The sequence below is a fragment of the Pseudophryne corroboree genome, chromosome 6 (genome assembly GCF_028390025.1).
Source record: "Pseudophryne corroboree isolate aPseCor3 chromosome 6, aPseCor3.hap2, whole genome shotgun sequence".
In the NCBI taxonomy this organism is placed as follows: Eukaryota; Metazoa; Chordata; class Amphibia; order Anura; family Myobatrachidae; genus Pseudophryne; species Pseudophryne corroboree.
In genome coordinates this window covers 108,027,615-108,044,131 of record NC_086449.1, presented here as the reverse complement: position 1 = coordinate 108,044,131, position 16,517 = coordinate 108,027,615, and the positions used below count along the sequence as shown (strand labels likewise).

Below are 16,517 nucleotides of genomic sequence, written 5' to 3'. Positions count from 1 at the left end.
CTAAAGAATTTAAAGTGCCCTGGCTCCACCTGACCACCATCTATACCACACCGTAAAGACCTTCTAGTGTCCTCTAGTGAATGAAGGAGAAACAGTAAAAATAATAGTAAGTGGGATGATGTGTGGGTGGAATTTGGTGTCTGAGAGTCAAGTACAAGTAAATGGAGGAGAATCTACTCTAAGGTCCAGCTCCCCTCTGGTTTTATATACAATACGTTCCTCTTCAGCACGAGCCCTGGGGGCACTATGGCCCTTTTCTCCTAGTTAAGTATCTGAAGAATGTAGTACCATGTGCATCTCATTTGTTACAGTGTAATTAAAATGACAAATACATCATACACTAAGCCATAAAGAAACAGAATAAAATGAAGAAGAACCCATCAAATACAGTACACGTCATTATATCCAGTGCAATACAGAAACCAGACCTTCTTACCACATTCCTGTAATGTCTCACTGCTGCCACTGCCGCACCTTAAAGAAGCTGCAAGACACCCATAATATAACCTCTAACATTTATTCGGGTGATATCCACTGATATACAGGCAGGAGAAACAAAACAAAAACAAAACACACCTGCTGGGAGGGTTATTAATGAAATGCTACAGTACAGTGAGAGAGAGAGAGAGAGAGAGAGAGAGAGAGAGAGAGAGAGAGAGAGAGAGAGAGAAGAGAAAGAGAAAGAGAAAGAGAAAGAGAAAGAGAAAGAGAAAGAGAAAGAGAAAGAGAAAGAAAGAAAGAAAACTAATAAATAACGTGGAGAGTTCTCAGTTCTGATGCAGAAGAAGTTTGGATTTTTCGGCAGCTGAGGAAGACTTTTGGTTATTTAGCACGCCAACTGTGACTACCCCATTTATCGCAAAGATTATTGTAAAGAGACACTTTAAGGTCAATTGAGGGGGAATTCAAGTGATTTTGCCCGCCCGTAAGTAATGGGCACCTGACAGGAGCTATTCAATTGGTTTGCTTTGGAGCGCAAGTGCCATGGGCACACATTAATTCTGCCTGCTACCTCCTGCAGTGGCGAGCAGAGATCTGCGTAAAGTCAGGCTTTTTGGTGCCCAATATATCATGGGTTTAGCTACTTTATGCATTTAAATCCAGTGAATTTGGGTGCAATTAGTAACTGGCGCCTGTGGCACTTACAGAACAGCTGGATATCGCCAGTCAAGTGCCCATTACTTACATGTGCCCTAAAACAATTGAATTTTGGCCATTGTCTTGTAAATAGATAAAAATAAATGCTGTAATACAGACCACACAGAAAATCGAAACCTGTTGACGTGTTTTACAACAAAATGCGTGTGTGACAGTCAGTTTTGCAGGTGTAAAAGTATCTCTTAGTGACAGAAATCACATTCATTGCATAGGATACAGTTGTGGTAGAAGGGAGATAATATGCTGGCTGAAAATCTATACAAGCTAACTGAAATACCTTCTCACAGGGAGTGATGAGATAAATGGCTTCCAGGCTGGGGATGGGTTCTCTCCTCTTATTAACATCTTCAACAACTGACATGTGGGAGAAGAAAACAAACAGCTTGTGTCATTATTTATTTATTAACCGTTTCTTACATAGCGCAACATATTCGGTTGTGCTTTACAATTGGAACAACAACAATAGACCAAAACTGGGTAATAACAGACAGTCAGAGGTAGGAAGGCCCTGCTCGCAATCTTACAATCTATAGGGAGATAGGCATTGATACACAAGGATAGGTGCTATCTATTACATAATGGTCCAACAGATTGCAAAGGTTCTTAATGGGCTGTATGATATGGTCACCCTCCTCCTTTCCATTACACAGCCAACCCTCACATAATGCTCCTTTAAGGATCAACTTATTTTTATTTACATAGGTCTTCATACTGTATACATAAGAGATGCAAATAGCAACTTTTAATAGCTACATAAACCAGGAGGAAGTTTTGGAACGGTAGATGGACATCGGTACTCTGGAGTCATCTATACACTAGATTTATGGCTTTAGATGCACCCAGCTGAAAGTACAGATGGGAAAACACAAGCTTGCCGATGCAACTTTGCTCATACACAAACTGTCTTCACTTGACACTTGAAGTCAGGCCCTAATCTCAACAGATCTGAAACTATATAGTAATGAGCTTATTTATCAAGTGAGTGATTAATTTCACTGTGAGTGATAAAATTGCACCAGCCAATCAGCTCATAACTGTCAATTTTCAAACACAGTATGTAACATGGCAGTTAGGAGCTGATTGGCTGGTGAAATTTATCACTCACAGTGAAATGTATCACTCATTGATAAATGAGCCCATAACTGTTTTAATATTTCCTTTACTTTCACAATATACTCAGTAAAAGGAATGGGTGTAAATGCCTGTGCACCTAGGCACCGCTCACTATACAGTATATGCATGCTCAGTGCTTACTTATGGTGAACTCAACGCACTATAAAAGACAATAATGGAATCTTATTTTATTTCTGGTACATGCAGCATGCCCGACACTCATGTCATACATTTCTGTATCAGCACTGGACATTGATGATACAATGGGACAGATTTACTAAGCCTCTAAAAATGAAAAATGGAGGTGTTGCCCATAGCAACCAGATTTTAGATATCATTTCTTTATTGCATTCAGGATTCTAGAAAATGTCAGAATTTAATTTGTTGCTATGGACAACACCTCCAGTCGTCTGTTTTAGAAGTTTTAGTAAATCTAGCTTGTCTAGGTGGGATCCTGTCTAAGCTGAGGCCTGTACCATGCTCTAAATACAGAGAGAGTAAGTCAATGACTAGAAAGACTATGATGAAAATGCCATTTCCCGAAACGGAGTGGGCTTGTGGTTTATAGGCACCCGGAGGGGTGAGGCAGCTCCGCTTCCCACCTCCATGAAGATTCTGGAAACTCCATCTCTCAGCAGAGCCTAATAGTAAAGATGTATCCATTGCCCTTGAGGTGGAGTCCTAAAAACCCTTCCCCCACTGAAACCTTGGGGGTAACTCAGAGTTGACCGCATCAGCAAATATGTTAGCAGATGGGCAAAACCATGGGGGTCATTCCGAGCTGTTCGCTCACTTGCTACTATTCTTTGCAGCGCTGCGATCAGATAGTCGCCGCCTATGGGGCCGTGTATTTTCGATTTGCAAGTGTGCGAACGCGTGTACAGCCGAGCAGTACAAAAACAGTTTGTGCGGTTTCTGAGTAGGTCTGAACTTACTCAGCCGCTGCGATCACTTTAGCCTCTCCGGTCCTGGAATTGACATCAGACACCCGCCCTGCAAACGCTTGGACACGTCTGCGTTTTCCCAAACACTCACAGAAAATGGTCAGTTGACACCCACAAACGCCTTCTTCCTGTCAATCTCCTTGTGATCGGCTGTGCGAATGGATTCTTCTTAAAATCCATCGCTTAGCAACGATCCGCTTTGTAGCTGTATGACGCGCCTGTGCATTGCAGTGCATACGCATGCGCAGATTTGCCATGTTTTGACCTGATCGCAGCGCTGCAAAAAATAGCTAGCGTGCGATCAGGTCGGAATGACCCCCCATGTGCACTGCAGGGGGGCCAGATATAACATGTGCAGAGAGAGTTAGATTTGGGTGGGTTATATTGTTTCTTTGCAGGGTAAATATTGGCAGCTTTATTTTTACACTGCAATTTAGATTTCAGTTTGAACACACCCCACCCAAATCTAACTCTCTGCACATGTTATATCTGCCTCCCCTGCAGTGCACATGGGGGGTAATTCCAAGTTGATCGCAGCAGGAAATTTTTTAGCAGTTGGGCAAAACCATGTGCACAGCAGTGGGGGGCAGATAAAACATTTGCAGAGAGAGTTAGATATGGGTGGGTTATTTTGTTTCTGTGCAGGGTAAATACTGGCTGCTTTATTTTTACACTGCATGTTAGACTGCAGATTGAACTCACCACACCCAAATCTATCTCTCTGCACATGTTATATCTGCCCCCCCCCCCTGCTGTGCACATGGTTTTGCCCAACTGCTAAAAAATTTCCTGCTGCGATCAACTTGGAATTACCCCCATGGTTTTGCACAACTGCAAACAAATTTGCTGCTGCGATCAACTCTGAATTACCCCCCTTATGCCTACAAAGATTGGGGCATTAGGAGATTTATGTTCTTACCTGTTAAATCCTTTTCTTCTATTATTACTATTTATTACCAGTTATTTATTTAGCGCACACATATTCAGCAGCGCTTTACAGAGAATATTTGGCCATTCGCATCAGTCCCTGCCCCCGTGGAGCTTACAATGTAAGGAGTCCCCAGCATCCTCTACGGACTATGAGAAAAGGATTTACCAGTAGGTATTAAAATCCTATTTTCTCTTATGTCCTAGAGGATGCTGGGGACTCCAAAAGGACCATGGGGTCTATAGCAAAGCTACAGAACGGGCGGGAGAGTGCGGACGACTCTGCAGCACCGATTGAGCAAACATGAACATAAAAAATAGCGTTATACCTGCGTTAAACCGAAGGAAAACAGAAGGAAAACATCAACACACCAACACTACCACAAAAGGACTGCCTTAATGCCTCAAAAGTATGTAATTCATCTTATGCTTATCATCTGTTTTTAAAAAAAACTATGAAAAGGCATCCCCAATCTGCTCACTACAGTTCTCTCTTATGCAAACTTATGTATGTTTCTTTATGTAATGATTTCTTGTAAATGTCATTGCATGTGTGGGAAAGTTGCTCAGTGAAACAGTTTATTATTGCATACTGACTGGTGATTACCTCCTTTGAACATTTACCCATTGTGGTCAGGTGTACTATGTATTTATATTTAGTAAGGTATAGTCATGGTGTAAGGACAGAGTATGATTACTGATTAGTAAAAGAAAACAAATACTGAGCAACATCCCCAAACAGGTAATTTCAACTTTAAACTTGTCATTTATTTTGTACGCTCTGGACATGGCTACTACTAACAAATGCACAGAAAAAATTCTTAAAGCTATGTCTGCAAATGCTAGGAGCTTAGGAGACAAAATTCCAGAGCTAATTGCGATAATGACAAGGGATAACCTGGATTTTGTGGCAATTACAGAGTCTTGGTGCAATGAGAATCATGACTGGGACTTAGCTATACCAGGATACAATTTATTTAGGAAAGATAGAATAGGAAGAATAGGAGGAGGGGTAGCAATGTATGTGAAAAAAAGCATAAATGCTACTTTAATACAAAATATTGAAGCCAAAACTGAGGCCCTTTGGGTCACCATAGAAACTGGGAAGAAGGACATTATTCGCATTGGGGTGATCTATAGACCACCAGGCCAGGGGCAGGATTTGGACAGGAACCTATTGTTGGACATCTCTAAAATGGCTTTTAAGGGAGAAGTCATAATCATGGGAGACTTTAATTTACCTGATGTAAATTGGGAGGGGTCTTTTGCAAGTTCAGCTACAAGTGGCAAATTTCTACATTCCTTACAGGGAGCATCTCTCAAGCAATTGGTGAGGGAGCCCACTCGCAAAGACTCAATATTAGATCTAATTCTTACAAATGGTGATAGGATATCTGATATATATGTGGGTGAGCACCTGGGATCCAGTGATCATCAAGCAGTATGGTTTCGTATAAAGACAGGATCCAACTCCTCTCACACAAAAACAAAGGTGTTGGATTTTAGAAATGCAGACTTTGCAAAAATGGGGAGATGTTTAAGTGATTCATTGGCAGACTGGAGGAACTTGGAAGGAGTGCAGGAGAGGTGGAAAAAAATTAAAAGTGCATTACTAAGTGCAACAGACCTTTGTATCAAAATGGTTAGGAAAAGCACCAGGAAAAGGAAGCCAGTGTGGTTCACAAAAGTAGTATCAACTAGTGTGAAAGCAAAAAAGATGGCTTTTAGGAAATACAAACAGACTCAAAATAATAACGACAAAGAGGTGTATCTGGACAGACGGAAGGATGCTAAGAAAGTGATCAGACGTGCAAAGGCAGAAGCTGAGGAGAAAATGGCCCAGTCAGTAGATAAAGGGGGCAAAACTTTTTTTAAGTATATAAGTGAAAGGAGAAAATCAAATGGAGGAATAATAAGACTTAAGACAGAGAGTGGGCATTTGGTGGAGGGAGACAAGGCAATAGCAGATCACCTAAATAATTATTTTTGCTCAGTATTTACTACAGAAGAAGGGATGGGGCCACAGTTAAATTGCAAGGACATTCATAAAAATAAGGTAGATGAAAGTACATTTACAGATGAGAAGGTCCTAACAGAACTTTCAAAACTAAAAGTGGATAAATCAATGGGACCAGATGGGATACACCCAAGGATACTCAAAGAGCTAAAAGATGTGCTGGTTACACCTTTAACAGAATTATTTAACCAGTCACTAAATACAGGTGCTATTCCAGAGGACTGGAAAAGAGCAAATGTAGTTCCACTGCACAAAAGTGGAAGCAAGGAAGAAGCAAGTAACTACAGACCAATAAGCCTTACATCAGTAGTAGGGAAAGTAAATGGAAAAACTATTAAAAGAAAGAGTAGTGGAATATCTTAAATCAAACAACTTACAGGATCCAAAACAGCATGGATTTACTGGTGGGAGATCATGCCAAACAAATCTTATTGACTTTTTTGACTCTGTGATGAAAATAATAGATCAAGGGGGAGCTGTAGATGTAGCATATCTAGACTTTAGTAAGGCATTTGACACTGTCCCACATCGCAGACTGCTAAATAAACTTGAAAGCCTGGGGGTGGATTATAAATCAGTTAAATGGATAAGAACCTGGTTGCAGGATAGGAAACAGACAGTCGTAGTTAATGGAGTGCAATCTATGGAGGGAAATGTTACCAGTGGAGTACCCCAGGGATCTGTACTTGGTCCAGTTCTCTTTAATATCTTTGTTGGTGACATTGCAGATGGTATTGAAGGGAAGATATGCCTTTTTGCAGATGATACAAAGATATGCAACAGGGTAGACACACCGGGAGGGGTCAAACAAATGATTAATGACCTAGGTAGGCTTGAGAAATGGTCAAGAACGTGGCAACTACAGTTTAATGCTAAAAAATGCAAAATCATGCACTTGGGTCTCAAAAACCCAAAGGCTAAGTATAGTATCAAGGGTACTATAATGGAAACGACTGAGGAGGAAAGAGATTTAGGAGTCACTATTTCAAGTGACTTGAAGGCAGGAAAGCAATGCAACAAAGCAATGAGAAAGGCAAGTCAGATGCTTGGTTGCATAGGGAGAGGAATCAGTAGCAGGAAAAAAGAAGTGATAATGCCACTGTATAGGTCATTGGTACTGCCCGATCTGGAATACTGTGTCCAGTTCTGGAGACCCTATCTCCAGAAGGATATAAATACATTAGAGAGTGTACAAAGAAGGGCAACTAAAATGGTGCATGGCCTACATCACAAAACTTACCCGGAAAGGCTAAAAGATCTTAACATGTATAGTTTGGAGGAGAGAAGGGAAAGGGGAGACATGATAGAAACTTTCAAATATATAAAGGGTCTTAAAGTTCAGGAGGGAAACATTCTCCAAAGGAAAAGAAGTATTAGAACTCGAGGGCATACATTGAGACTGGAGGGGGGGAGGTTCAGGGGAAATTTAAGGAAAAATTACTTCACAGAAAGGGTAGTGGATAAGTGGAATAGCCTCCCATCAGAGGTGGTAGAGGCTAAGACTGTAGGGCAATTTAAACATGCTTGGGACAGGCATATGAATATCCTTACAAAGAATCAAGGTTAAAAAAGGGTTGAGATTGCCTAAAGGATAAAATAAAAAAGGGGCAGACTAGATGGGCCAAGTGGTTCTTATCTGCCGTCAAATTCTATGTTTCTATGTTTCTATGAGGTCCTCATCAGCCAGGGTATCAAACTTGTAAAACTTAGCAAAGGTGTTTGAACCCGACCACGTAGCTGCTCGGCAAAGCTGAAGTGCCGAGACCCCTCGGGCCGCCGCCCAAGATGAGCCCACCTTTCTGGTAGAATGGGCCTTTACTGACTTCGGCAACGGTAGCCCAGCCGAAGAATGAGCTTGCTGAATCGTATTACAAATCCAGCGTGCAATAGTTTGCTTAGAAGCAGGATTTCCAATCTTGTTGGAAGCATACAGGACAAACAAAGCCTCTGTTTTCCTGGTAATAGCCATTATGGCGACGTAAATTTTCAAAGCTCTAACAACAACATCAAGAGACTTTGGAACCGCCACAGCAGCCGTAGCCACAGGCACCACGATAGGTTGGTTAATGTGAAACGAAGAAACCACCTTCGGCAGAAATTGTTGACGAGTCCTCAATTCCACTCTTTCCGAATGGAAGATCAAATAAGGGCTCTTGTGAGACAAGGCCGCCAACTCTGACACTCACCTGGCAGACGCCAGAGCCAAAAGCATGACCACTTTCCAAGTGAGAAACTTTAACTCAACCTTACGCAAAGGTTCAAACCAGTGAGACATAAGGAACTGCAAGACCACTTCAAGATCCCACGGCGCCACAAATGGAAGATGGATATGCAGCACTCCCTTCACGAAAATCTGAACCTCTGGAAGGACAGCCAATTCTTTCTGAAAGAAAATAGATAAAGCCGAAATCTGCACTTTGATGGAACCCAATTTCAGGCCTGCATCAACGCCTGCCTGCAAAAAATGGAGAAACCGACCCAAGTGAAGCTCCTCCACAGGAGCTGCTTTGGTTTCACACCGCGAAACATACTTCCTGCAAATATGGTGATAATGTTTCGCCGTAACCTCCTTTCTAGCTTTAAGGAGAGTGGGGATGACCTCCCCGGGAATACCTTTTCGAGCTAAGATTTGGCGCTCAACTTCCACGCCGTCAAACGCAGCCACAGTAAGTCCGAAAACACGCAGGGCCCCTGCAGTAACAGGTCCTCTTAGAGGAAGTGGCCAGGGATCTTCCACTAGTAAATCCTGAAGATCCGGATACCAGGCCCTCCGTGGCCAATCTGGAACGACGAGTATCGCCTGATCCCTTGTTCGTCGTACGATCCTCAGCACCTTTGGAATGAGAGGAAGCGGAGGGAACACATACACCGACTGAAACACCCACGGAGTCACCAGGGCGTCCACTGCACTGGCCTGGGGGTCCCTGGACCAATACCTCGGAAGTTTCTTGTTGAGGCGAAACGCCATCATGTCTATCAGAGGAATTGCCCAACGCCTTGTCACTTCTGCAAATACCTCTTGATGAAGGGCCCATTCTCCCAGATGGAGATCGTGTCTGCTGAGGAAGTCTGCTTTCCAGTTGTCCACGCCCGGGAGGAAGACTGCTGACAGAGCGCTCACGTGCTGTTCCGCCTAGCGAAGGATTCTTGTGGCCGCCACCATAGCCGCCCTGCTCCTTGTTCCGCCTTGGCGGTTAACGTACGCCACCGCTGTTATGTTGTCCGACTGGATCAGGACAGGGAGACCCTGAAGAAGGTTCTTTGCTTGCAGCAGGCCGTTGTAGATGGCTCTCAACTCGAGAACATTTATGTAGAGACAAGATTCCTGGCTTGACCATTTTCCCTGGCAATTTCTTCCTTGCGTGACTGCTCCCCAGCCTCGGAGACTTGCATCTGTTGTCAGCAGGACCCAGTCCTGGATTCCGAATCGGCGTCCCTCTAAAAGGTGAGAGCCTTGCAGCCACCACAGGAGAGAAATCCTGGCCCTGGAAGATAGACTTATTTTCCGGTGCATGTACAGGTGAGACCCGGACCATTTTTTCAGCAGATCCCACTGAAACACCCGGGCATAAAACCTGCCAAACGGAATGGCTTCGTAAGCCGCAACCATCTTCCCTAGTACCAGAGTGCATTAATGAATCGACACACTTGTCGGCCTCAGAAGCTCCCTGACCATGGTCTGGATTTCCAGAGCTTTGTCCTCCGGCAGAAACACTCTGTATCTCCGTGTCTAGGATCATGCCCAGGAAGTGCAGCCGAGTGGCCGGAATCAACTGAGACTTTGGCAAATTTAGAATCCAACCGTGATGATGCAGAACCGACAGGGAAAGATCTACATTTCTTAACAACTGTTCCTTGGACCTTACCTTTATCAGGAGATCGTCCAAGTACGGGATAATTGTGACCCCTTGCTTGCGAAGGATGACATCATTTCCGCCATTACCTTGGTGAAAACCCTCGGGGCCGTGGAAAGCCTGATGAGGAGGGTATATCGGGATGTGTAAGTAAGCATCCTTTATGTCGACTGACGCCATTAAAATCCCCCCCTTCGAGGCTGGAGATCACCGCTCGAAAAGACTCCATCTTGAACTTGAAAATTTTCAAGTATGGATTGAGGGATTTCAGGTTCAGAATCGGTCTGACCGAGCCGTCCGGCTTCGGTACGACAAAGAGGCTCGAATAGAAGCCTTCCCCCCCGTTGGGACGGGGGAACCAGCACAACAACCCTCTGTTGGCACAGCTTTCGTATTGCCGCAGTTACCACTTCTCTTTCCGGAAGAGAAGCTGGCAAGGCAGACACGAAAAACCGGTTGGGGGGCATCTCCCGAAACTCCAGTCTGTACCCTTGGGACACTATGTCCAAGACCCAAGGATCCGGAGCCGAACGAACCCAGACCTGACTGAAGAATAGGAAACGACTCCCCACCGGTAGGGACTCCCCCAGGGGAGCCCCTGCGTCATGCGGTGGACTTGGTAGAGGCGGGGGAGGACTTTTGTTCCTGGGTGCCTGACACTGCAGGCGACTTCCTTCCCCTTCCTCTACCTTTTGAAGCGAGGAAGGATGAGCCCTTACCTCACTTGTATTTATTAGGCCGAAAGGACTGCCTTTTTCTGTTGTGTGGGAACATAGGGAAGAAAAGATGACTTACCCGCAGTAGCGGTCGACACCAGGTCAGCCAGGCCATCACCGAACAAGACACTACCTTTAAAAGGAAGAGCTTCCATATTTTTCTTGGAGTCGGCATCCACATTCCATTGATGAACCCACAGCGCCCTCCTGGCCGAAATCGCCATGGCATTGGCTCTTGATCCCAAGAGGCCAACATCCCTCGCCGCATCATTTAGGTAATCTGCAGCGTCCTTGATATAACCAAGAGTCAAAAGAATATTATCTTTATCAAGAGCATCCATATCAGAGGCCAAATTATCAGCCCACTTAGCAATAGCACTACTCACCCATACCGACGCCACAGCAGGTCTGAGCAATGCACCAGTATTGACGAAAATGGACTTCAATGTCGTCTCCAGCTTGCGATCCGCCGGATCCTTGAGAGCAGCCGTGTCAGGAGACGGAAGAGCCACCTTCTTGGACAATCGCGAGAGAGCCTTGTCCACATTTGGAGACGACTCCCATTTTTCCCTACCGTCAGAGGGGAAAGGATATGCCATCAAAACTCTCTTGGGAATCTGCCACCGTTTTTCAGGCGACTCCCAAGCCTTTTCACAAAGCGCATTCATTTCATGAGAAGGGGGAAATTTTACCTCAGGTCTTTTCCCTTTAAATAAACAAACTCTTGTGTCCGGAACGGCAGGTTCCTCAGATATACGTAACACATCTTTAATGGCTATAATCATGTACTGAATACTCTTAACAACTTGAGGATGCAAAGAAGCCTCATTTAAATCGACATCGGAGTCCGAATCCGTGTCGGTACCTGTATCTGCCATCTGGTTAAAAGCACGCTTTTGTGACCCTGAGACTGTCTGTACCTGAGACAAAGCATCCTCCACAGACTGTCTCCATGTTTGTGTCTGAGAATCAGATTTATCCAGTCTCTTAGATAATAAAGCCACATTCGCATTCAGTGTACTCAGCATAGTCATCCAATCAGCAGTCGGCTGTGCCGACAGAGCCATACTTGGATCCTTTTCTGCACCACCCATAACTTCCTCCGGGGAGGAACACCCAGGTTCAGACATGTCGACACCTAGTGCCAACACACCCACACAGGCCACAAGCACGGGGACAGACCCACAGAGAAGCCCGTAGGGAGAAACACAGGGGGAGTATGCCAGCTCACACCCCAGCGCCCATACATTAACAGAATAGTATATATGATCAGTGCTGTTCAAACCAAAAGAAAGCACCAAATTGTATGTGCCCCCCCCCCCCCCCTCGTTTATCCTCCCTGTTACTAGCGGGAGCTTGGAGGTTCGGGCCAGCGTCTCTGCAGCACTGTAGAGATAGGAGAAAATGGCGCTGGTGAGCAATGTGCGGCTAAGCCCCCGCCCCTTCCCGGCGCGCTGTAGCCCGCTAAAATTCAAATCTGTACACTGGCGGTGGTAATCTATACGGTGTCCGTACCCCATATAAAGTGTTTTTGCCAGCCACTGACCCCAGTAACTGCTGCCCAGTGCGCTCCCCCCTAGCGCCCTGCAAGTGCCGTTGGCGACATGTGTGGGAGCATGGAGCGCAGCGCTACCGCTGCGCTGTACCTCGTTACTGAAGTTTTCTGCCGTCACTGAAGTCTTCGGTTCTTCTAATACTCACCCGGCTACTTTCTTCTGGCTTCTGTGAGGGGGGTGACGGCGCGGCTCCGGGAACAAGCAGCTAGGCGAACCAAGTGATCGAACGCTCTGGAGCTAATGGTGTCCAGTAGCCTAAGAAGCAGAGCCCTTAACTAAGAAGAAGTGGGTCTGACTTCTCTCCCCTCAGTCCCACGATGCAGGGAGCCTGTAGCCAGCATGTCTCCCTGAAAATAAAAAACCTAACAAAAGTCTTTCTAGAGAAACTCTGTAGAGCTCCCCTAGTGTGTTTACAGTCACTCCTGGGCACAAAGTCTAACTGAGGTCTGGGGGAGGGGCATAGAGGGAGGAGCCAGTTCACACCCAGTCAAAGTCTTTTTAGTGTGCCCAAGCTCCTGCGGATCCCGTCTATACCCCATGGTCCTTTTTGAGTCCCCAGCATCCTCTAGGACGTAAGACAAAAAGGGTGAAGGTGAAGTAAGACACACACTCAGGTCCAAACACACAGAAGATGCAGACAGGGGAACTGGTAGTAGGAGAGAACCCTGCAAGCCAGGTGCTTCAGGGTGGGCACCCTATGACCTTTATGGATTCAAAGAAAAGGCTTTAGCAAGTAATACCATAAATCTTATTTCTACTTCTTTGCATAGGGGACACAGGCTTTACATTGGGAAGTCCCAAAGATATTCCCCTAAGGAAGGGGATGCGCATGAGCTGCGCTGGGAACCCTTTGCCCGAAAACCACAATTGCGTAGGTAAAGGTGTTAAAGGAATAGAACCAGATAGTCATAAGGGCAGAGGACCACATGGCCGCTTTACAAAGCTGCGAAACGCCAAACTGCTCAAGATGTTCCCACTGTCCAGTTTATTTATTAACAGTTTCTTATATAGAGCAGCAAATTCCATTGCGCTTTACAATTGGAAATAACAATGATATAACAAAACTGGGTAATAACAAACAGTCATAGAGGTAGGAAGGCCCTGCTCGCAAGCTTACAATCTGTAAGGAAATAGGCATGGATACACAAGGATAGATGCCATCTATTGCAGAGTCGTCCACCAGATTCCAAAGGTTCTTAGGGGGCTGTATGATATGGTCACACAACAATGATGAATCGGGGTCGAGGAAGGGAAAATGAAGAATGAGAAGACGTGAGGATATGTATGGACTGTGCAGAGTGGATGTGAGCGGTTCTGGAATTTGATATGCTTGCCTGAAGAGGTGAGTTTTCAGGGAACGCTTCAAGGTTTGGAGACTAGAGGAGAGTCTTATTGTGCGTGGTAGGGCATTCCACAGAGTGGGTGCAGCCCGAAGAAAGTCCTGCAATCGTGAGTGGGAGCAAGTAATGTGTGGATGAGAGACGCAGATCTTGTGAAGAGCGAAGAGGTTGGGTTGGGAGATATTTTGAGATAAGCGAAGTGATGTACGTTGGAGTAGTTCGGTTAATGGCCTTGTGTGTGAGTAAAAGTATTTTATATTGAATACGGTAGAATACAGGTAACCAATGGAGAGACTGACAGAGTGGATCTGCAGACGATGAACATCTAGCGACAAAAATTAGCCTCAGAGCTGCATTCAGAATGGATTGTAGTGGTGCGAGTCTCATTTTGGGAAGACCAGTTAGGAGACTATTGCAATAATCAATGCGGGAGATAATGACAGCATGGATTAGAGTTTTGTCTTGTGTAAGGTATGGTCAAACTTTGGATATGTTTTTTAGATGCATGTAACATGAGTTTGAGACAGATTGAATGTGGGGAACAAAGGACAGATCAGAGTCAAGAATGACACCTAGGCAGCGAGCTTGTGGGGTAGGGTCGATTGTCGAGTTTTTAACAGTGATAGGTTGGAAACTACTATTGGCCGGTGGAAAATAAGGTTTTACTTACCGGTAAATCTATTTCTCGTAGTCCGTAGTGGATGCTGGGGACTCCGTAAGGACCATGGGGAATAGACGGGCTCCGCAGGAGACATGGGCACTTTAAGAAAGAATTTAGATTCTGGTGTGTTCTGGCTCCTCCCTCTATGTCCCTCCTCCAGACCTCAGTTAGAGAAACTGTGCCCGGAAGAGCCGACAGTACAAGGAAAGGATTTTGGGAATCCAGGGTAAGAATCATACCAGCCACACCGTATAACTTGTGATAACTTTACCCAGTTAACAGTATGAACAATCACAGAGCATCAGATAAACTCTGATGCAACTATAACATAACCCTTATTTAAGCAATAACTATATACAAGCATTGCAGAAGAAGTCCGCACTTGGGACGGGTGCCCAGCATCCACTACGGACTACGAGAAATAGATTTACCGGTAAGTAAAATCTTATTTTCTCTAACGTCCTAGTGGATGCTGGGGACTCCGTAAGTACCGTGGGGATTATACCAAAGCTCCCAAACGGGCGGGAGAGTGCGGATGACTCTGCAGCACCGAATGAGCAAACACAAGGTCCTCCTCAGCCAGGGTATCAAACTTGTAGAACTTTGCAAAGGTGTTTGAAGCTGACCAAGTAGCCGCTCGGCAAAGCTGTAATGCCGAGACCCCTCGGGCAGCCGCCCAAGAAGAGCCCACCTTCCTTGTGGAATGGGCCTTAACTGATTTAGGCAGCGGCAACCCAGCAGCAGAATGAGCCTGCTGAATCGTGTTACAGATCCAGCGAGCAATAGTTTGCTTTGAAGCAGGCGCCCCAAGCTTGTTGGAAGCATACAGGATAAACAAAGATTCTGTTTTCCTGACCTTAGCCGTTCTGGCTACATAAACCTTCAAAGCCCCGACTACATCCAGTGACTCGGAATCCTCCAAGTCAGTAGTAGCCACAGGCACCACAATAGGTTGGTTTATATGAAAGGATGAAAACACTTTCGGCAGAAATTGTGGGCGGGTCCGCAATTCTGCTCTATCCGCATGGAAAACCAGATAAGGGCTTTTATGTGACAAAGCCGCCAATTCTGACACACGCCTAGCCGAAGCCAAGGCTAATAGCATGACCACCTTCCACGAGACATATTTTACTTCCACCGTTTTGAGTGGTTCAAACCAGTGTGATTTCAGGAAACTCAACACCACGTTAAGATCCCAAGGTGCCACTGGAGGCACAAAAGGGGGCTGAATATGCAGCACTCCCTTTACAAACGTCTGAACTTCAGGCAGAGAAGCCAGTTCTTTTTGAAAGAAAATGGATAAGGCCGAAATCTGAACCTTAATGGAACCCAATTTAAGGCCCAAAGTCACTCCCGACTGTAGGAAGTGAAGGAAAAGGCCCAGCTGGAATTCCTCCGTAGGGGCATTCCTGGCCTCACACCAAGCCACATATTTTCGCCATATACAGTGATAATGTTGTGCCGTCATATCCTTCCTAGCCTCTATCAGCGTAGGAATGACCTCATCCGGAATGCCTTTTTCTGCTAGGATCCGGCGTTCAACCGCCATGCCGTCAAACGCAGCCGCGGTAAGTCTTGGAACAGACAGGGCCCCTGTTGCACAAGTCCTGTCCTAGAGGCAGAGGCCACGGGTCCTCTGTGAGCATTTCTTGCAGATCTGGATACCAAGTCCTTCTTGGCCAATCCGGAACAAAGAGTATTGTTCTCGCTCCTCTTTTCCTTATGATTCTCAGCACCTTGGGTATGAGAGGAAGACGAGGAAATACATAGACCGACGGGAACACCCACGGTGTCACCAGTGCGTCCACAGCTATCGCCTGAGGGTCTCTTGACCTGGCGCAATATCTCTGCAGCTTTTTGTTGAGGCGGGATGCCATCATGTCCACCTGTGGCCGTTCCCACCGACTTGCAATCTGCATGAAGACTTCTTGATGAAGTCCCCACTCTCCCGGGTGGAGGTCATGCCTGCTGAGGAAGTCTGCTTCCCAGTTGTCCACTCCCGGAATGAACACTGCTGACAGTGCGCTTACGTGATTCTCCGCCCAGCGAAGAATTCTGGTGGCTTCTACCATCGCCACCCTGCTCCTTGTGCCGCCTTGGCGGTTTACATGAGCCACTGCGGTGATATTGTCTGACTGAATCAGAACCGGTTGGTCGCAAAGCAGGGACTCCGCTTGACGTAGGGCGTTGTATATGGCCCTTAGTTCCAGGATGTTTATGTGAAGGCAAGT

General features: G+C 45.6%; 1 protein-coding gene across 2 annotated transcripts in view; it reads right to left on the bottom strand.

The window, feature by feature from the left end:
- Positions 1 to 16,517, bottom strand: part of STXBP2 (syntaxin binding protein 2) — a 97,343-nt gene that overhangs the window by 48,591 nt on the left and 32,235 nt on the right. For both annotated transcript variants that reach the window (XM_063931626.1, XM_063931627.1), the window contains exon 4: positions 1,436 to 1,512. In XM_063931626.1, coding sequence (XP_063787696.1) covers positions 1,436 to 1,512 — 77 coding nt within the window. The remainder of the gene's footprint in view (positions 1 to 1,435; positions 1,513 to 16,517) is intronic.